General features: G+C 39.9%; 1 protein-coding gene across 1 annotated transcript; it reads left to right on the top strand.

The window, feature by feature from the left end:
* Nucleotides 1-2,246: 2,246 nt before the first annotated feature.
* tlr18 (toll-like receptor 18) lies at nucleotides 2,247-19,481 on the top strand. Its single transcript, XM_020093265.2, is given in 8 exon segments — nucleotides 2,247-2,395; nucleotides 10,266-11,255; nucleotides 11,763-11,872; nucleotides 11,875-12,944; nucleotides 13,138-13,578; nucleotides 17,460-17,551; nucleotides 18,483-18,633; nucleotides 19,137-19,481. Coding segments are annotated over 7 exon segments (3,033 nt in total). The 5' UTR covers nucleotides 2,247-2,395; nucleotides 10,266-10,275; the 3' UTR covers nucleotides 19,326-19,481.
* The last annotated feature ends 3,134 nt before the right edge of the window (nucleotides 19,482-22,615 follow it).

The raw sequence follows: 22,615 nt of genomic DNA on the forward strand, positions 1-22,615 counted from the left end.
GCACAGGCGGAAGAAGACTTTGCTTTATCAGTCGTCCTGGTCCAAAATAAAATCAATCCAAAGTGAGGAAAGCTAGATATTGTTTCTCTGGAGTGTGAAGGGATAAGTCCAATGTCTTCTCTGAATTAAAAGGTAAAAAGCTTTGGGGCATCCAGTCATATATGTTTTTCAGACATAACTTCAGTTCAATTAGTTTCATCTGGCTTCATAGATCCATATCTGGGTGTCATCTGCGTCACAATGGGAATTAATGTGGTGCTTTCTGATAATGTTTCCCAGAGGAAGTGTATATTATGTGAAAGGTATCGGACCCAGTGCAGAACCTTGTGGAACTCCACGGCTAACATTTGTGGGAAAGGACAAATGACTGTCAACTTAAACAACATGTCCATGATAAGGTCATTTGTTGGATTCACAATTTATTTTCATAGTTTTAAGAGATGTGTTTTCAATCGTTTTATAAATACATTTCCTTTATCAAAACTCCCAACTTGTCATTGAATAATCAGAATCGTTCACCCCTGAGGATCAACCTTTCCTCCAGCACCGGGACAAACCTTACAAACCATCAGAACCCTTTTTTTTTTTTTGTCACTAGATTTACCTTGTTCACCTGTAAAGAAAAACATTTCCTCCCTCTGAAAAAAACCTGATCTGTTGCTCAAACAACACCACACCTTCACTTCCTGAACCCAAGAACAAAGAAGTTCTTTCATCACAGCAAATGTTTTAATTTAAGCTGCAGCCTCATTGTTTCCAAATGGTTCCATTCAAACCGACTAGTGTTTTATGGCTGAAATGAGGAACACATTAGCACAGGCAGCTGTCAAATTAAAATAATACTTCATCAACAACACACACACAAAAACACACACACACACACACACACACACACACACAAACACACACACACAAACACAAGCAGTTCAAGTGTCAATCATCTCTGTTGGAAGGAACAAGTCACAGAAATAGCTTCTAATCAGCACCCAGAAAATCAATTCAACTTTCCATTGCATTTCTTTCCAGATATCACATTTATCAACAGTTAAAAGAAAAGGTAGTTAAACAGTAATTACAGAACTAAAAATTAAACCATTTTTATTGCATTAAAATGTAAATTATTACCCACGGACACAGTTTAGCATTTACATTCCCAGGTTTTCAGATATCCATCTCCTGGGCAGCTGGAGGCTTCAGAACTATTTCCTACCAAAGCTCACAGATGCATGGAGGCACAGGTGAAGCTTGTAGATAGACAGTAAGGTTAGGCCATAATTTCTCATATCTCTTAATGCACACATGACACTCAGGTCTCCGATGCCGTGATTGGTCCACATGGGTTTATTTATGATTTATTCCCAAATCAATGATAGCAAATCTAAAGGCTGAAAAAACAGTTGTTGCGGTTTTGGTTGATTTAAAACGTTAAAATACAAACAAAAATATTGTTCCTGAAAAAGTTTACTGTAAACAAGTTTTGTAAAAGCTCCTGAGATGTATCAGAGTCTAGCTTTGTGTGCGTTCATGTCGGAATAAACGGAAACATCTGTTTCCTGACATGGAAAATCTGAGCAAAATTGGCACAAAGAACTGCTGGTCACAATTTTATATACTTTATATATGCAGACATTTTGAGCAAGTTATAAACTATTTATCTGCCTGTCACACCTGATGATTTTACTTTGTGCTCTTATTGTTATGCAAATCTTCTAAAGTGGTTACAGGGATGTTATTTAAAATCATAAATACAACACATTTTGTTTACAGCGTCCATGTTTTTCCCACATTCACACTTTAAAGCACATTACTTTGAGATGCTTCCTTGGCTTTTGCTTCTCATTCATTCTACTCAGTAATATATTTTATTTTAGTTTATAGTTTTTATTTTAGGTGTGTATTTTATTTAAATACTTTAGTTTATCTTATTTTATATGTTTTATATAATATTTTTTGCTGTTGTTGTTTTCAAATATTTTTGAGCATGGCTAGAAGGGAGCTAATAGAAGGGAGATAATTTAAATTTGCCCGTCTGTGTTGGTGGCAGAAAAACATATCTCAAAATCCTGGACAAATAAAACCAATAAAAGGTATACGGCACGAAAAAATACAATAAAAAATACAACATCATCAGATTAACAGGAAACGTGGAGTTTGAGAGGACAATAGAAAATCAAATCCTCCTGACTCAACATTCCTGAGTGAGAGAGTGAGAGGGTGAGAGAGGGAGATGGGGGAGGGAGGAAGAGACAGTGTTGCCACAGGCAAAATCATGCAGGGTTGCGTCACTTACATTGACTGGATATAAAGACAGAGCGTCTCTAATGCAGCACAAGGTAAAAATGTGTAGTGAAGTCAAACTGAGGAAGAGGAGCAGAGTCTGACCTGCGGTGCAACGGTGAGTTCATCTCTCTGTTTCACACTGTTTCTTAATGGACACATTCAAAAATACAGTGGACGAGAAAAAGCAGAAGTGAGGGGAAAAGACTCACAATGTCCTGAACTAACAAAAACTACTGAGTGTGGAGTCTGATTAGTTAAATGGAAACAGCCTGTGGGTCTGAAAGTCTGATAGTTTCCTCTCTGATTGGTTGCTTTCAAGGAGGTGCAGCCCATATATATGTGTTTGAATGTGGTTTGTCTCAGTGGCTGCCTGGTGAAGGTCCAGGACAGAAACATTGAGCACTAAATGAATTTATGTTTGTTATTCCTCTTCTCTCACCTGCACGTTTCTTTGAGACAACAAGTGATGTGACACTTTTCACTGTGTAATCTCATGAATCGGGTGTAAATAATGATTGGGACTTATTATCAGGAGCATCAGGGTTTCATACTGTGACAAGTCAAATTGTTTGCTGAGCTCTGACAGGTCCCAGATAAGAAACAGTGTCAGGGACAGATTTTAAAAGATTGATTCTGTATATCTCAGCTCGTCAGGCGGTGAGATGATGATGATGATGGGATGAAGATAAAGGACAGAAAATAAAACATATTTCTGAAGCATGCAACAAAAGAACTATACACCAACAGTGATATGTACATGAACTACATTTATTGTATGTCCTTGGGGGTGAGGGGATCGTTATCTCAGTTTCTAACTTGAAGTATTTTATCCAGTTGTCAATCAACAGAGCCTCAGGTTCCAGAGTTGTAGCTTCTTGTTCCCACATGTCACCAGCAGATCCACCTTCAGGGTTTCACTCTCACAGTTAAACACATGTTCACTAAAGTCTGAAGAGTCAGAGGCAGGACCTGGATTTATGACTTGTTTTGTTTGTGCTGCCTCCAATAATCTGAGTGACTTTATTAAAACCTGTTCGAGAGGGAAACAAAGATGAAACTGCAGCAGCACTTTGTCTCTGTCTCATTGCCTTGCTGTGTTCTTTTGGTTTGACCTAAAGACAACAGGGCGTCGCTGTGCTCCTCTGATTGTCCCTGCGTCCGAGTTGTTAAAGTCGTTGTTCTGACTTTAGTACTGGTGTGTGCATGTGCTTTGAAGTCAGAATGTCAAAAACCATGAATGCAGTAAATAAAATGTGTTGTGTTAATGTCTTAAGAGCATTTAAACAAAACCTCAGCCCACGGTTTGCACAGTAAAAAAAAGAGCAGGTGTGACAGATATAAAACTATAATTTAGAACATGTATGTCATAAAAACATCATGTGGTGTTGGTGCATGTTAAAGATGGATGTGCAATTTGCAAGTGACAAAGGTTCACATTAAAAGTTGCTATTTGGAGCTGATTGTTAAATTATGGTAATTGTTTTTTTAAGTGAGGATATTGGCAACTCATGCACCAAAACTTGAATCCTTATTAGTTATTATTCTGACTTGAGGTGGCCGTCATGTGAGTTTTCCCAGTCGTGAACTAATTTCTGATAATTCAAACAACACTAACACTTTGAGGTTTTTCTTCCCAGGCAGAGTTTGTTAGAAGGATCGATTCAGTGTTTGATGATGATGATGATGATAGTAATAATAAAAAGAAGAAACTAACAAGGCTTATCCTCTAAGATATTATCTCCTGAGGTGAGGAGCCGGTGTAATTGTTGGACACCTGTGAAGCTCAATGTTCGCTGAGCTGATGTGATGCAGCTGTTAGTGTCTCTGCTGCCTGATTGATATGTGGATGATTCACAGGCCTAAAAACAAACCAGCTTCATCGAGAGCCAACAGTTTTGTTTGGAGACTGAATCTCTGTTGCTGTTTCGCTCTCAAATGTTTTAAACAGTTTGATTCTCATTCTTTACTGGCTCCTGATAATGTTGTGATTTAAGTTGAGAAAGAAAACTCTGCTTTTCAACCTTCCCTTGAAGCGAGTGACTGACAGTGAGGCCAAACCAAAACAACTAATTACTTATTCTACTTGAAACTGATTTGTGTCTTTTGTCCTTGCAGTGTCATTCGCTCAGGTGGTGGTTGTTCACAACTTAAAGCCTGTTGCTCAATTGTGTTTTTTACAACATAAACTGATCTGGCTGCAATTCCAATGCAGTTCTCACTGAGCCTTCATAGACTGTGACTGCTTAAATGAAAACCAAGTGGCTTTAAGTCCAGCAAGTCTCCTGGGAATTTGAGAAATGCTTGTGAAATATTATCTGATGTGATTTTTTTGTGTTTACGGACGCGACAGTCAGAGCAACCTTTAAACTATAGTTACATTTTCAACCCGTTATCACAGCAGCTTGTGACAAGTTAGAAAGTATTGATTGGTGTTCTTTCACATTAACTACTTGTTTTTTTGTGACAGTAAATTTTTAACTTCTGACTGTTACAATAATGCAGTTTTTATCGATTAAATCAAAGTTAATGAAAGTTAGTGGTTAATCTGGTTTAATAAATAACTTTTTGACTTTCAGACGTGTTTATTCAGATTTGACCGAAAGCACAAAGCGACTGGCTGCACACTCCACTCTCTGGTGTCACAGGTGATTCATACATCTGATATCCAGCCCGAACACCTCGATGTGACTCCACCGCTGTTTTAAAAAAACAACACTTCATTCAGGGAATGTTTCCAGTTGAAAGTCATGAGGAAACTTCTGTGAACATGTCTGGACTCATCTCATTATTGTGATTCTGCTCACTCACATTAAAAACGCTCTTGAGCTCGGTTCATCTGACATTTATATAGAAGAAATTTCTTTCTGGACAAAGCAAGTCGTCCACCTTCATGTATTCACATAGTATTCACACGTAGTTGTCCCTCCCCTTGGCTATGACAATAAGAACATACCAGAAGCACCACACCTCAGTCCTCAGGCTACTGATAATAATTGTTTTGTGTTGGATGAAAGAAAACAATCATCACATCAGAAACAACTCTGATGCCATCTACGTCATGTACTCCCGTCATAAATACTAACACCAGCACAGGACACGTATGTCGTAATCCAGCCGCTTGCATGGTCGACCTTTTCAGCTGTGAGTCACAGAAAAACAACTTGGCCGCACTTCTCCAGGTGTAACTCATTCATGGATTATTCATTAATTGGCTTTGACACTTAGCACAGATCAGGACAGTGTGCTGAGCATTGTTCGCTTCCTAAGGTCTCGTCTGCACCAAAACTCAGGCCAGACCAGTATGTGGCAATAAAGTCTGTCAATGTTCCAACAAATACCAGTGAAGAATGTTATTCAAGGTAAACGCCCGTGAGTTCTGGTAATGTGCTTCAGTCATGCTAAATGTAGCTGCTCATTGTAATTGGAGGTAGCAGTGAAGAACAAATGTAGAGGAACAGGTATTATTGTTGTTGGTTCATTACACAATAGTGTTACAGTGGACATGTGTGAAAGAAATTGTGGTTTTGTCGTTTTACATTGTTTTTGAAAATTGACACTTTGGCATTTGTTAAAATTTCCATTTTAGTGACTTTAAAAGCAGTTTACGTGTGGATGAGATGAAAAACTGCATTAGTGTCGACCACAATGGTAAATATTTGCATTTTTAGGTTTTAGCAATGACTCAGCACCTCAACCATTTTCCCCTCAAACCTTATTTGAGTTATTCCATGATAACCCATTTATCCTCTTATTTTATATCCTGAAACTGCTTTGAAGTAAATTTGTGTGTCCCTCTAAAATAAACCTCATGGGATATTTTGACTTCTCCGTTGCTGCTGGAAAAGCAGAGGTGGAACTAATAACGTTACACGACGGCTCTGAGCCAGCATGTGCAATACAAGAGCCCTGAGACTGAAACACCTAAACAGGATTTAAGGTGGTGATGTCATTAGTTCCACTTGTTTCATGTGTCTAATGTCTGTAATGAAGAAAATCATCAATTCCTGAAGCCATAATAAATCATGACGAATCCCCCTGGGCTATGAAACCTTCAGAAGTCACACACGACGGATAACAACAAGTGATCATTCATTTTATGACACTTCATGTTATGACAAATCAGAATGACGATAAAAATCGTTGATAATGTTTGAGAGGAGGCTAATTTTTAATCTTGGTTACCAGGTGGACGCAGACACATAAAATACTTTTACAGCTCCCTCATAAAATTGCAATTTTCTGTTTTGACTGGTCCATCTCATCTCTGCTCTTTACTTTAAAGCACAATTTATATTTTACACTGATGAACGTGTTATCAAATATAAGCATTAATCATGAGTTAAACACGTCTGCTGCCACATTCATCTGTTTGCCTCCAACCATTGACTGCTGCGTAAATATCAGACACAGTTATTGAGCTCTCAGTTTTCTGGATGACGCCATTCCTGACATATTAGAGAGATATCAGAGTTTAATCAATGACAGAGCCGGTTGTTTCCGTGACGTCCTGGTTTGCTGATTGACTTCAGCATCTCACTGTGAAGCCAAGATTACAACATGCAGAGTTGTGTCGAGTTGCTGGAGAGCAAACAGTAGCAGCGAGACGCAGCCTCTCTTAGAGGCTGAAGTTACGGATGGATCATCCAGACATGTGAATATTTAAGTTTAGGTCAGTGTCCGTCGTAAACCTGTTTTTTATGTTATCTTGTCCTGTGTTGATACTTCAGAATTATTCCTTCTACAATAAACTGTCACTGTAATTGTTTGTGTGCAGAGTGAAGTTAAACAACTTTTTGTTCATCCTACCTGGTTTATCTGCACTGACGAATTTATAGTCAAAACTAAATTTGCTTTATTACTGTTCACATGTGTATATATATAAATTATATATCTGTGTGAATGATTTACTGAACTGCTGTTATTTATTTATGAATAACATGTCCACTATTTCAGAGTCTGTTTCAAAACAAAAGCACCATAATTCCACCTTGTAGAGCATTATAGCAAAACAAATGTTGTGCTATTGACTTGTTGAGAAAAGCGAAAATGACTCTGCAACTCCCATAAATGTCTGTCAGTCTGAATATTGTGAAATAACAACAATCAGATTATCAAAATAATCTGCGGGGGCAGATATTACTTGCAGGGAAGTCATTATCCACAAACCGCCAGTTTTCATCCACTTATGTTATTTGTCTGAGGAGGATGTGGAAGAACACTAAATGGATGTGTTCGATTTCACATCATTACTGAGAAATGAGTTTGGCTTGTCAGGCAAGGTTTGACACTTCCTGTCAAATATGGCTAAACTCGATTCTTCTAACATCTCCCTGACTGAGCTACTTTATATTTGCTCCATGTCCAAATATCAAACACTCCGGGAACTTTCTTTCCAGTGATGTTAATTGAGAGAACAATGAACAATCTTTGGTTCTTGAACATCACAGCTTCTTATAGTTGAGGTTTGTGTGTCACTAGTGATTTGTATTAGCTGCTGCCACTGAAACATGGTAGGAGAGTTTATCTCTCAGGTGCAGAAACAGTGAATATTGTTCTTTTACGTGTGCTGTCGGGATTTCCCGCTTGTCTTTCCAGTTTCCTACAAGAACCTGGCAGTGAGCCAACCGGAACGTCATTGAACGCCATGGACCGGGAAGTAGGCCATGTGTGTTTTATGTGTAGGTTGTTTAGATTGTACGACCTGTTAAACCCGTTTACCTGAGTGTGTGTTGACACTAAGCAACACAGCATGTCTGAAGCCAAACTAATGAACCCAAAAATGCAATAGGGAGAAGCTGACAGCATATTTGTGCACATTCCTTCCACCTATAAGGCTGCACACAACCAACCTGTGTAAACACTGTTTGACCATGAAAGTCTTTCCTGACACAGATACTCTGAAGGATAATGTCAAACCAGCTGGATGGATGTGGTGAGTCAGGAACACCGTTTGCCTTGACACAAATTTTCTGTTTAGCTCAGAGCACAGATCAAATATAAAGATGAACGACGCCTTTCAACTCCCTCCCACTATCCAGCGCTGAAATATCCACGATACGAACGTTGCCATCTTGTACAATTAGAGCCTGAGGAGATATCACTTTCTGCATCCCAGAAGAGAAATTACAGTGTTCCCGAGGCAACTAAAAACACACAACTCTCAAACCATGCATATGATCAACAAAACACAACCTGGGGGAGGTACCAAGTCAAGTTTGTGTGCAGACTTAAACAGTTCCTGCCAAATAAATAAATAGAATAAATCAAAATTTGTACCAGATCCTTTTCATACACTGTCAGGTGAATAAAATAAAGCACCGCTCATTAAGCCCTTAAAATTATGATGTGCAAATGTAAAGGTGGTGCAATCATAGCACTGAGCGTGTGTGTGTGTGTGTACCTGCCTTTTAATGCAGAACAAATCTTTGGTTTAAAACGTTCACTTAATATAAGGATGGACAATACCTCTCCACATCCTGCCATCTTGCATACGTTGTGTCATTTACAACCAGTCTGCACAGTGTTGATCAAGGTTCTATAAGCAAGTAAATAAACAAGTATCCTCAACTGATGTCATTAGATTTGGTTTATTGGAGCCACAGTCTGACCTGCAGGGAACCTACAAGTAAACTTGAAACTAAATTTGCACTTATTTTATGTGCATAAGACAATTGACTGACATTTTAGAAAAGTCTGAGTCAGTTCCCAAACCTTGTTATTGTCAAGTTCTAACAAAACTTTTTGCAACAGCGTCTTTTTACCGCAGGAGTTTAACTGAGTCAATATTATCGATGTCCATCTAATCTCTAGTGTCAATGAGCAGCTGCTCACTGTTGACCAGCCGAGATAGACCGGGAGTGTTTATGGTTTCTCCGTCACGTTATGTCGCGAGGAAGGAAGACTGAGGCGACGCAGTCAACACAGGATGACAATAATTCACCTAAACAATATTTGATTTACTGTCTTATCTAGAGAGCCAATGAACTGACTCACTTGATTTTATCATTCATACTCTAATTTTGTAACAGTTCCAGGAGGAGGACACCTTCAACAACACATCTCACACCTCCTGACTGGAAGAACAGTCACCATCTTCTAAAGTTAGATGAACATGAACATCCTTTAATTTCAAGTAAATTAGGAACTGTGGATTTGTATCACCCATGTCAGCACAGACGTAAATGTTTATTCAAATCACGTCTTGTCTGGACGAGATAAGACGAACACTGTTTGTTGAGTGGTTGTAAAGTTTGACGGCTCCTCACGTGAATGTGGAGCCTTGGGCCATTTAAATAAAGGAGAGGAGAGGGATTTGAAAGAGTCAGAGTTTACAGTGTAGCAGGAAACTGGGTGAGTGCAGTCTCGTGAGTGTTTTCGTATCATGGGGGACCAATGAATTCTGTTTTATATGGATCTGATATGTTTTCCTCAGCAGATTAGCTAAGGGTCACATAATGTGTGTGTGTGGCCTGATTATTTTATTGGTATTTAATATTTAATTTTGTGTCTTCAACAGTCCACATCTGAAAAGTCACAATTGTAATGTAATTGTTTCAAGTGTTTGGCTGTGTTGCAGAATTTTTTGCTAATGTACTGGGTGGGTCACAGACAGATTATACTTAATGTATACTTATATTTAAATGTGTAATAGCTGCAATAATAACAACAAACATGTATGAAAATGTGGAATAGAAAAAGGAAAAGACAGGAAAGAAGATGAGAGCAGGACAGAATCAAGGGAAGACAAAACCAAAAACAGCTCCTGTTGTATTTGTGCTTCATTATAATTCAAATGAAAATGATGGTGCATCACTGTTGAGATTCATGTAATACACTGCTGCATTAGGAAATAGGATACAGTACTTTTAAAGAGTACCAAATTGTACTTTTACTCATGTTTTGAAATCTTCCTCCACCACGTTATAAATGCTGTTTACTAAATAAGATGCTCAAACCTGATTTATCCTGTGCTTGTTTGATTACAGGTCTGTCACAATGATGTGGAGGTTAATACATTTCAGCGTTCTCCTCATCGGAGCCCTCGCGTCCCCAACTCCGTCTTCACCCCCGACCACTGAGGACGGACCCTGTCGCATCTACAACTCCGGCCGCTCTGCAGACTGTGTGGGGAGGCAGCTCGCCACTGTGCCCTGGGGACAGTTTCCCTCCACACTTGAAGACGTTGATCTCTCCTACAATAAACTTCAAGCTGTCCTTGCTGACGACTTCCTCCGGCTCCCTCTGCTGCGCATCCTTCAGCTGCAGTTCAATAACATTTCACACATTGACATTGATGCCTTTAAAAACAACCCACTGCTGGAGAGTCTTAACATCTTCAATAACTCGCTGGAGGAAATCCCTGCCAGCGCTCTGACACCCCTCTCCAACCTGAATCAGCTGTACATGTCCAATAATCTGTATAAACATGCCACTCTGGCTGAGAGCTTCTCCAAATTTGTCAAACTCCAGGTTCTGTCGATGGGGGGCCCCCTGGTGATGGGTCTGAAGAAAGCAGATTTTTTGCCACTGAAGAACATCAGTTTACAAGGTTTTGCAATCAAATGTTCCTCCAACCTCAGCTACTATGAGCCTGGGAGTCTAGAAGTCATTCAGACGAGGCAGATGGGTTTCGATATGGCCATAGATCAGCAGCCGAACGCTCTCGTTCACATGTTGCGTGACATAGCCAACAAGACATTCAGCGTCATCCAGTTCCGCAATCTCTTCGAGTTCATGTACTACATGGAGGAGGAGGACATCTTCAAGGGTTTAAAAGACATTACAGCATATCAGCTAATCTTCCACAGGGGTAAATTCAACGAGCACCTCCTGAGGATGGCTTTAATAAACTTACAAGTCACCCCGATCAAACGATTGACGCTTCAGTACATCGATTTCGCCCGTTCACCCACATTCATTGACACAGGAGCAAGTTCTTCGATCACAAACCTGGTGCTAGATGAATTGGATCTTTGGTGAGTCTTTTCCCATCGTTTTAAGTCAACTTTGTCACTTCTGCGTGATCAGGGGATGAAACCACAATATCGAGGTCCTGCCTATGTTCTTGACCACATCTCACCCCGTATCATTGAGAAACGAATTAAAACCAAACTTCAACATACATCATTGTGATTAGAACGATTTAGAAATTACATGTACTAAGCCTCTATTTTGATCCATGTCCCATCCACTAACCTGGAGGAGGCAGGTTTTATGACTTATGCTGCAGCCATTCTCCAAGAATTCACAATCATAAGCAGAGTGTCTTGACATTGAACAAGAACCTTTTTTTTTCAGCGGGTACTCCACTGATTGGGGTCGGGTTAATTGGTTAGTTTGAGCATCTAAATTAACCAGAGGAGTAAATTTCAGTGCATCCCTCCAGATATAAATTGGGATTACCTGTCCCTGTGACCCTTGGTTATGGAGAATGAGTATTTGAATTTTAATTTGCAGACATTCTAACAATCTGTTTCTTGTAGGTATATCAGCAATCCCGATGTGCTGCGATTTGACTGGCGCTTTACCTGGTTCAACAAGATTAAGAAACTATCTATTCAGTATGTGAACTTCAACTTTGTGCCCTGCGACGCCTTGTGGAGATGGAAGGTGTGGAGTTACTGGACATCTCCAATAATCGACTGCAGAGTGATTACATCTTCAACCAGCGCTGTGACAACAGGGGGAACATGCCAAATCTTCACACCTTCAATTTGAGCACCAACGAACTGACGAGCTTAAGCAAACTGTCAGCACTAACAAGGGACTTCCAGCGGCTGCAGGTGTTGGACGTGAGCAACAACAAACTAGGATCTGTTGAACCCAGTCGTAACTGCGTTTGGCAGCGAAATATCACTCGATTCATCGCTCACCACAACAAGTTCGTCGTTGAGGCCCTCGAATGTCTGCCCACCTCAGTGTACTACTTGGACCTGTGCCACTGCGACCTGGACCAGTTGGACATGATGTTCTTTGATAGAGCAACCAACCTGAAAGAGCTCCTGCTGAGTGGGAACAAAATCAAGTTCATCCCATCTACATGGAGAAGTCCGCAACTGCAGTTCCTAGCATTGGACGGGAATTCGTTTGGCCTCATCAGTAAGGCATCTTTCCAGGGCATGCCTCAGCTGTCTAGCTTGAGGGCAGGAAATAATCCTTACCACTGCACCTGTGAGCTTCATGCTTTCATCCAGGATACAATATCACGAGGAAAGGTCAACCTCACTGACTGGCCTTGGAACTACAGGTGCTACCACCCGGAGGCCTTCCTCAACACAGTCGTGTCCAAATACTTACCAAGTCAAGTGGCCTGTGACATCAGACTCGTCATCATCATCTGTGTGGCGACCACTGCAGCGGTGATCTTGCTGTTGATTCTGATGTGCTATATTTTCGATCTTCCCTGGTACACAAAAGCCACGTATCAGATCATCCGAGCCAAATACAGAGCTCACAAGGAAAAGGCAGCAGGGAAAATGGGCACTTTTACGTATCATGCCTTCATTTCCTACAGTCACTCTGATGCAGACTGGGTGAGGGACCAGCTGTTGCCCTGTTTGGAAAACAATAGAAACCCCTATCGTCTGTGCATTCATGAGAGGGACTTCATGCCGGGAAGGTGGATCATCGATAACATCATTGAGAACATTGAAAACAGTCGAAAGGTACAAATGTGTGGTTTTTTAATTGTCTTGCGCACAACACTCTCTTGTATACAGAGAACTGCACAACCATATTTTTGGCAAATGAATTCAAAATAAAGTTTGAAGGAAAGCAAACATTAACTGGTTTACACAGAAAGATGTTTCTCAATCCATGCTTTAATTTCTTTTCCTTTTCTCCTCTTTCCATCCTCAGTCAATATTCGTCCTCTCCCGGCACTTTGTAAACAGTGACTGGTGCAACTACGAGCTGTACTTTGCCCAGCAGAGGGCCATGGGAAAGACCTTCAGTGATGTCATCCTCGTGGTTAAGGAACCCATTGATCCCAGCTCCTTGCCCAGCAAGTACTGCAGGCTGAAGAAGATGCTGAGCACCAAGACGTACCTGGAGTGGCCCCAGCAGGTCAACCAGCAGCCGTTTTTCTGGGAGCAGCTGAGGAGCGTTCTGGGAAAGCCATCAATAACCGGAGAGGGGCGACAAAGCATCAAAAGCAGAACTTCAACTGTTTCTGTGATTGGGTGCCCTCAAGAGGACGGTGGGGCAGTGGTAGTGAAATGTAATCAAGAAGAAATCAACATCATGGAAAAAAATAATAACAATCTGGCAAATCAGAAACAAATACCGGTAGTGGCATTTTGACGAAATGGTTAAAAACTTCTTGGGTATTGTGTCTGTAAAGGTCTAAACTCGAGTTACCTTTAACAGCGAGGTGGGAGCAAAACCCAAGGTCTCATTAAAGATGACGAAGAATAATCTGTCATGTTACCCGTCCAGTGCTGAGCGGATGCCCTGTGAGCATCCGATGCCGGGCGCACCGTTGACAGGCGCTGAAAGGCCACAAACTCGACGGCTCGGGTGAAATTGCCCATGTCGCACTCTGGATAACAAGCAAGGTGCCAGAACGATGTGGTGACAGGTGTGTGAAGGCGATGGTCCTCTCTTGCATTCCTGGCTCTCAGAGGGACGAGATCATAATTTGTTCCAACTCTGAGGTAATGCAGGCCATGTACTAGAAATATTCTGTCTGGATACAGTGTGTTCTGGGGAGACTGGACCAATAATTAACGTATCTGGGAACATAACAGTCAGAATCACTATTTCATCAGATTATTGGATCCAGCAGCTTCTTCTGAGTTCAAAGTGGAGAGAACTTTGGAACTTGTAATTCTCCAGGACTCATTTGCATCATCTCTTTGACTATGTGCTAATTAAGTCATAATCTTGAAGTAGCTCTCCTCTGTCGGCCTTTGAGTGTTTGAGTGGCGGCTCCTGCATTCATCGAGTACGTGCATTTCTGCATTAACTTGATCTGATTGTGCCTTTTGTCCTTGTCCTGTTCAGTCCCAGCTTCAATAGGCAGAGTGGAGATCATACCACTGCCAGGGCCCCATATTTAAATTCACTCAATTTCACACACTCATAGATATCACACTCGCTAAACCTGTCAGATTGTTTTTACACCTATGATCCATTTCATAGAACAGATCTATCTTACAATAAATGACAAGGATTTAAAAAAAAAAAAAAAAAACCTGGATCTGCCCCGTTATCCAGATCAGCTCCATAATTGTGATTCTCTTGATTCAGGTCCCGACCAGCACAACAAATTCACAACAATATCAGATAAGAGCTGTGCAGTTAACATTTAAAACATTAACGATGATGAGGAGCTAAAGCTGGACTCTCGAGCACCAATGAGTGAACAAGCAACTTTTAAAAAGAGCAGAAATACTTTAATTATCTCAAACTTACTAAATAACACCAGACTGTCTTGAATCTCTAAATTCAATGGCTCATGTTTTCCCTGTAACACAAGACAACCAGCAGGTTGTGAAGAAAGAAGCTGTGAGATTCTAAAATAAGAAATCATGAAGAGACTGTTTGCCAGATGACAATAATACAAGTCTGTGGCCATTTTACAGGATTTAAGGAAACACAGTTTACTTTTATAAATAATTTCAGTTTATGATTGAAATGTTCTGTGATGATATATTGTAAAATCTAAAAAATGTTTTACAGAGGCTTTGAACTTGGGCCTTCATGATTATTTTTCAAACAGTTATTTTCTAAATGACTTCTTCCTTTCAGTATCAGTGAATTGTTTTTTCTGTGTGTGGCACATTTGTGTGGTTATTTGCAGAATTTACAAGCGACCTGTAGATGACACCCTTGAACTTCTGAAGTTGTCGTCACCAGTTTACTAAGGGAAAGAGAGATGTTACAAATAAGCTTAAATTATTACAACACCAGAAAAATAGAGAGTCCCAGATGTTTTTCTGCAGCACAAGGCAAAAGGCAGCAGACGTAAAATACACTATTTTGAGTATTTTGCATAAAATTATTCATTCATTTGTCAAATGTTGCTGTTTTTGATGCAGATTTTTATATTTCCAGAATTTCTTCATTCATAAAATGCTCGTAAAATGCTGGACATTCATAATTCGATGCAATATTGATGTATTTCTGTGTAACTTAATAAAAAATATATTCCTGCCTTTTAAAGTGCGTTTGACTCCCATCCCTCAGCAGCTCTCTGCAGGGATCAGAGACCGTCGTCATGGTTTCCCTCTAAAAAGAGATGAGGCGCTCTCATGCACATGTCACAATTTGTCAAGTCAAAGAAAATATTTTGTCAAAGAAAATATTTTGTCTTCAAACAGGAATTCATGAAACCAAGAAAAGAAAATCTGTCTCTGATGTGAGGACGTGTCAGGCTGCCATTAATAATAAATTCCAAAGTTGAATTCAGGAACATTTACTCAATCACGAAACGTGGGAAATTAATTCACCATGTGCTTGAGATGTAGGTTTAATCTGATGCGGACCAGTTTACAGACTTCAGATCAGTTTTAACATGGTTTGATAGCAAATTCATTTAGTTTTACAGTCGTTCAGAATCATGCATCAATAAAACCTTCATATTCTTCACATGGGGACACTGATGCAAATGAATCCTGATCATTTGCATCAGTGAACATTACATTTGACTGGCGTGCACCTGATTTGCATTCGTCATTGCATCATTCAGGCATAATCGTTGCAAATGACGCTGCAGTAAATAAACCCACTGATGAGCACCAGTGAGTCTTAGAGGCAGCTCAGAGGTCAGAGCTGTACGATAAGAAAAAAAGATCTTTGTATGACTCTGCAGGCAAACGTCACTCAAGTGTATGAGTGTGTACATGAAGCAGGGTTCAGAGCTCAGAATCTGTTTTTGGGTTTAAACCTGTCGAGTTCTTCACCTGCAGTTGATTTTGACCTAAAATGACCAAATCACAAACGTGGCTTGTTGCTGTGATCGTTTCAGCCGTAATATGTCAAACAAAAGCAAAGAAAATCTTGACAGCTTCCATTTCAGCTCTGAAGGTTATAGATTGTCCTCACAAAATAAAGTCGCCTGTGACAAATATTATCGCGTACTCAGCTTGACAGCTTGTTTAACCTTTAACCTCAATGACAAAGCAACTTCAGCACATGGTCCATTTAACAGCTGTTTCATTTAAAGCACACGTCACTGAACTTGAAGGAAGCACAGACATGTTGTGCTTTTAAGGAGCTTGAGAAAAAATGTCCGTTCAAACAACTACACTTCCATGACAGCTGGGAAACTGCAGAGGAAAATCATGTAATACAACCAACAGCCCCAGAACAGAGACTACATGGACCTTTAAAGAGAGAGGTTGTCTTTATTAATTATTGATGTTGAAAAAAAATAAGCGTATTCAAATTCTGCTCTTGTATATTGATTGAAAAAATGTATGATAATAAAAACTTTATTTGAATAGCACCTTCACAAAGTTTTTCACAAAGAAGACGAATACAAACTAGAATATAAAACATCAAAGCAAACAAGCAAATTAACAAATGGTTTAAATTAAAGATGAAAGAAACAAATAGTTGCTGAAATTTCTAAGAGATTAAAAATAGACGGTGAAGATTGAGGTCTGATTTCCTCAGCTTAACTATTCCTAATGGGCCCTGACAGCACATGTCCTGTAATAATAACAAAAATAAACTTCTATCACACAATTCATGAATAAAATGTAACACACATTGCTGCACTTTTATTAAAAAAATAAAGATAAAATGAAACAGAAGAAAACACTGATTAGATGTAAAAACAAAAAAAAAACATTTATTTTTAAACACATTTGGTATATTTTGTATTTACGAAACCGTCGGTTTGGATTTAAATTCAACTTAAAGTTGATGTTTCACCGCTTCAGTTTGAAAGAGTCGTTTTCCAACCCATACATTTATGAGGTGATAAAATATTTGTATAAAATAATTTGAGTGACTCCTCAGTTTCTGCAGGGCTCAGATAAACATGTCACAGTTAAACGGTCATTATCTGTTTCATTGTGTTTCCTGCTTTGACAGAGTAAACGTTCCCTGTTCTTGCCTTACATGGCCGCTCAGGCGGACCTGCAGCAGCACTCTCCAGAGGGGGGCGTCACTCTGACTGATCTGCACACAGGTGAGAGGAGCGCATATAAGTGATGAGATGTGAGCTGGAGCCACTTCCACCTGCAGCCGTCAGCGTCACTGTCCAGGTGAGTTCCTGCTGTTTGTCTTCGTCTGCTGCTTCCACAGTGAGAATAACAACAGAGTGTGTGTTTTATTTTATCATTTCCACTTTGAGTGGCGTCTGCAGTCTGTCGCTCGTCTCTGCTGCAGTTAATTAAAACCAGATTTGCATTTGACATTCAAAGGGCCTTTAATTAGCTCCCAGAAATAAATTATTAGCAGCAATCACGGAGACTAATTAAGGTAATGTGGCTCGGCATCATTCAGCGGTGATGCACAGGCTCATTACCAGACTGCAGCAGTTCTCTGCATCACTGTATGAAATATGAACTTCTCAAGGGGCATCACTTAATGTAACATAATGCAGGACATAATCTGAATCCACTCCATGTGCACGCTGCCCCGCAGGAGGTCGGTGCCTTTGTCCTCCACCGGTTCATGGAGGCCGCAGCAGCAGCAGCAGCTTCTCAGGTGTCTGATGGTGTAAGGTTAAGATATTCAGACAGTTTTAACTCCTCCACCTGAGTTCAGCACAGACGTGAGCAGGTTTCAGTAAAGCTAAACAACGACGCTCTGAGGATGTGGTTACATTTGGTTAATTTATGAAAAGAAAGGGGCAGAAATGTTCCTTTGCTTTCCAGCTTTTTCCTACATTCTCATGAGACTTTTTTTAAGCTCAGTTATTTATAGTGTTGCTGCTGCTTCACATCAGTCGGCTGATTGACGACTGATCTCCAACATGACGAAACAGAATATGAAATCTGAGAAGAACGTGCTCATGTATTCACCACTTATTTAAAGCACAGTTTCTAACTGCACATCACAAGTGCAAATGAGACATTTTTACCTGTTGGTGTCTTTTATTTTTCTTATTTTGTAACTTTTTTTACTTGAAACTTTTGATTAAAGAGTTTGTTGGTTCATTGACTGTGAACATGGAGAACGTTTCCTCTTTCACCTTCTCTGTATGAAAACTCTTGACTTGAGTCTTGATTTGTCTCATCCCACTGCAGGACTGAAAAAATGAGTCACAACCTGCAAGAAGCGATGACCTGCCTCATCGGAGTGTTCCACTCGTACTCCGGACGAGAAGGCGACAAGTACAAGCTGAATAACAAAGAACTGAAGACCCTGTTCCAGGATCAACTCTCAGAATTACTGGCTGTGAGTATCTTTCCTACATGTAATCGGATGTTTGGAACTTCAGAGTACTTGCAGTGTTACCTAAGAATGCTGCTATTGACTCAGGAAATAACTTATTCATCTCTTTATTAAGCTCACAACATTTCTTTTGTTAGGATGGTGAACATTTTTTGTGAATGTTAAGGTTCTGCAAACGTTAACGTTTGTGGTAAAAGCAGCTCCTCTGAAATCTGAAGCTCCGGCCAGTGTTTGCCTCAAATTTGCATGATGCACGCCTAAAGCAGCTTCTCCTAACTAAGCCAGGAAAAGTGAGAGTGGAGACAGAAATGTCCTACATGCACTGGAAGCGGTAAACTAATCACATCAGAGCAGAGTGGCCTTAAAGAGACGGAAGCTAAAACCAAATGTTTGAGACAGAGGCTGAAAAGAGGACCTACCTTTTTATATTTTCAAGGCTTAGACCATGCAGGGAAATCACCACTAGGATTTGATCTTATGAAACAAATTGCTCTTTGTGTTTACAGGACAGCAAGGACCCCATGGTGGTGGACAAGATTATGAAGGAACTGGATGCTAACCAGGACGGTGAAGTGGACTTCCAGGAGTTTGTGGTTCTGGTCGCTGCTCTGACCGTCGCCTGCAACGACTTCTTTGTCGACTACCAGAGGAGCGGCAACAGAGGGAAGCAGCAGTCCTGCCCCAAGAGAAACTGATTTCATTTCAAATAAAATCAATAAACTTGTCTTCACACAGTTCAAAAGCTATAACAATGTTTTCACAGAACCTTGTTAAAGATTCATCACTGTTAATTGACATTTTTCATTTTCCCTTAAAACATATTCTGACATAATAAAGGATTTCATCCTGTCGTCACATCGTCTGTTATTTTCAGAAACAAGGTTAATATTTTCAAACATTTTGGAGACACTTCCTCCTTCTCCCACTCCTCCACCTCCTCCAATCATGGAGGAGCAGACCAAAAATGAATGTGAATCATATTGACTGTAATGAATCTTAGTGAAACACACAGCTCAGGTCCAGACTCTGTTTAAATGCCTTGTAGTGCAAAGTTACAGGATGTTTCTGGCAACCATGACTAGAGGCTGGATTTTCTAAATCAAAGCCATTAGATTGTTACGCCATGTTCCCAGGGATCCCACACAGAGGACGGTTATCTTTAAAATAACAACTCTCACAACTGTACTCGTCTCTTCAGCGGTTGATCCCTCTCCATGTTGGATGAACGCAGGTGATCCAGTGGATGCAGCCCAGAAGATAAACCAAGGTTTACGTGTATTTTTCCAGTAGCTCCACATGAAGCCGTCTTGCTTCATGGCTGTAGCGTTTGTATCAGGGATACTTTGGCTTAATTTCTAACTGTGGGAGGACGTGAATAATAAATGTCGTCCATGTTTATTTACAGTCTAAAGGCGATTTGGGCCCCAACACATTATTATCATGACTAAGTCGTCCTTCTTCTTCTTCAGTGATGTAGCAGCAGCTCGTCCGACAGACGCTCTGGTGTCAGGACTCTGCCGCTGTGAAGACGGACTGTAACATGCAAAACAGTGATAAGCTTCATTGGTACAAGATGGAGAGATGAGTCCACACAGAGCCAAGGGTCATGACGACCAAGCAGCAGCTTTATAACCACACATCAATAGCGCCATCAAGTGTCTGCAGGTGGCACATGCAGGCAGAAGACGTCATACTCACAGTAATGGTGTTGATATTTTCATGCGTGGGGATTCAACAGTTTTGACTTCAAAACTTTTCCAAAAAATCCTGTTTGATTGATTTATGAGCCAGTTTGTTGCAGGTTTCAGTAAAAACATTACTAAGCTGGATATGTGACAATGACATCATGTAAATTATAGATAATTAAAGATTAAACAAATGTTTAGATTTACGGGGGGGAATAAAGGAGAATAATAACCTGTACTATAAAAGAGTAGATACACGTCAGATGATTCATTTAAAGCCTTTGAATGTTGTTAAAAACATTTATTATGTTTCATCAGGAGGAATAACTCAAAAACCATCGACTCCTCTGTGAGCAACTGACCGAGAATCTGAAAACGAAACAATGTCGATAAAGTGAGAAGGTTAAAAATGATCTGAAATTGCTTCCTGCTTGAAAATACCACAATGTCCAACATGTAAAGAAATCACACTGAAGTGAAAGACTCTAAAGAAACTCAAGAGAAAAAACTGGACAATGACTCAAAGCAGAGCTCAAAATCCACCATGAACAACTTTAGTCACCTGAACATCACTGAAAACATATTTTTTAACGTGTTCATGGGTCAGGACGTCTATATCAAGTATTTGCCCATTAATATTAGGTCAGATTCAAAGTCAACTAAATTAAAATGAAAGGTACATTCATATTTGAATGGACAGTTGCTGTGTGAGTTGTATTTATTCTTTTTCACGCCTAAAAACTACTTATTATGGTCAAAACATTTGTGATCGACTAAAAGGCTTTAATTGGGACCTGCAGTGCACCAAGTGACCAACAGGTGGAGGCACAGACTTCATAGACACGCCACTTCCTGTGAGCTGTACTGTTTCAGGTGAGTGTGGCTCATAGAATAAAATTTATTTTTTTGTTTTTACTCTGATGGACTCATGTCATGTTGATGAAGTTGATAAACATACTGATGATTTTAACAACTTTAATTTTAAATGTTTCTATTGTTACAATTTTATTTTATAAGTCAAACTGACTGGGACATTTGGTATTTGTGTTTACAAAGTAACAAATGAAGTCATTTATATAGCACATTAAAAACAACAGGAGCTTTGCAAACATGGCAAAGGGAAAACAACTAAAGAATAAAGAAAAAACAAGAGAAAATACAATAAAAGACAAACAAGAGAAAAGAACAGAATTTAAGAAGAAGCCGGAAGACAAGAGAAAGCATAAAAAGAGAAAATAAAAGTGGACCTAAATTAGAACCTTGAGGGACACCGCAACTGATTGGAGCAGATGATGAAGAGCAGTTGATTGAGGTGAAGAGAATCTGTCGAGCAAAACTCAAATGACACAAAGATGGGGTTTTCAGTATGAACCTTTAACAGAGCTCACTCTCTGCTGCGCTCTTAACTAATCCTTTTAACATTTTTTGGATTTAAGTTGTGAAAATGATTGTATTTCTGTGTTTTTCGATAAATCTATATCTATTCCATAAATCTACTGAAAGTGTTGTCAGGCGTCTCACCCCCTCCTCCCCCTGTTTGTTTCACGTGTCATTAAAATCAGACATGGCTGGTATCATGCACAGTCCCAGTAAAACGTTATGGGGCCACATGTAACGGTCTGTTTACGACTGAGGTGGACAGCAAATGTTCTGTATGGATCTGATTAACAGTGAGAGTCACAGAGAAATTCAATATCCTGACCTCATGTTTGCAGAGGTTGGAAAGTGTTTACGCACACATGCATGATTATGAGCCTGTGGTCTCCGACATCGCAGTGCAATAAAGTCATATATGTGTGAAACCAACCACGAGGCTCAGACCAGGGTTGTAAACATTAACTATATAAACAACCAATTCTGTTCATTCTGGTGCAGGTGATGCTCTTTGTGCAAAGAGTCGAAATGTGTCTGGAAAACGTGACGACCAAAGTAAAGAAACAACAGATATTGAATAAAAGTCTCTGTTACGGTCACAGGAAAACTCACCTCATCGTGATGTTCGAACGTTGTTAACTCAAACTAAATAGACTGTAATAATGTCGAGTGTCCATTTACAAACACCTTCTTTTCCACATGTTTGTTTACATGAAGCTCATGTAGGAGGTCAGAGTGAGCGTTTGCATGGTTACTGATCCAGTTAGACATTAACAGACGGGTCGGGTCATCTTGTATTACCATCCTCCTTTTATTTGAAATGAAGTAAAACCTTAATCTGTGGTTTTAATGACTCTGTTTCTTTTCATTTCCCTCTTGTCGTCCCACTGGAGCTGATCACTGTTCTAATACCAGCACAGCGCTGG

Source organism: Paralichthys olivaceus, chromosome 13, assembly GCF_024713975.1.
Source record: "Paralichthys olivaceus isolate ysfri-2021 chromosome 13, ASM2471397v2, whole genome shotgun sequence".
NCBI lineage: Eukaryota > Metazoa > Chordata > Actinopteri > Pleuronectiformes > Paralichthyidae > Paralichthys > Paralichthys olivaceus.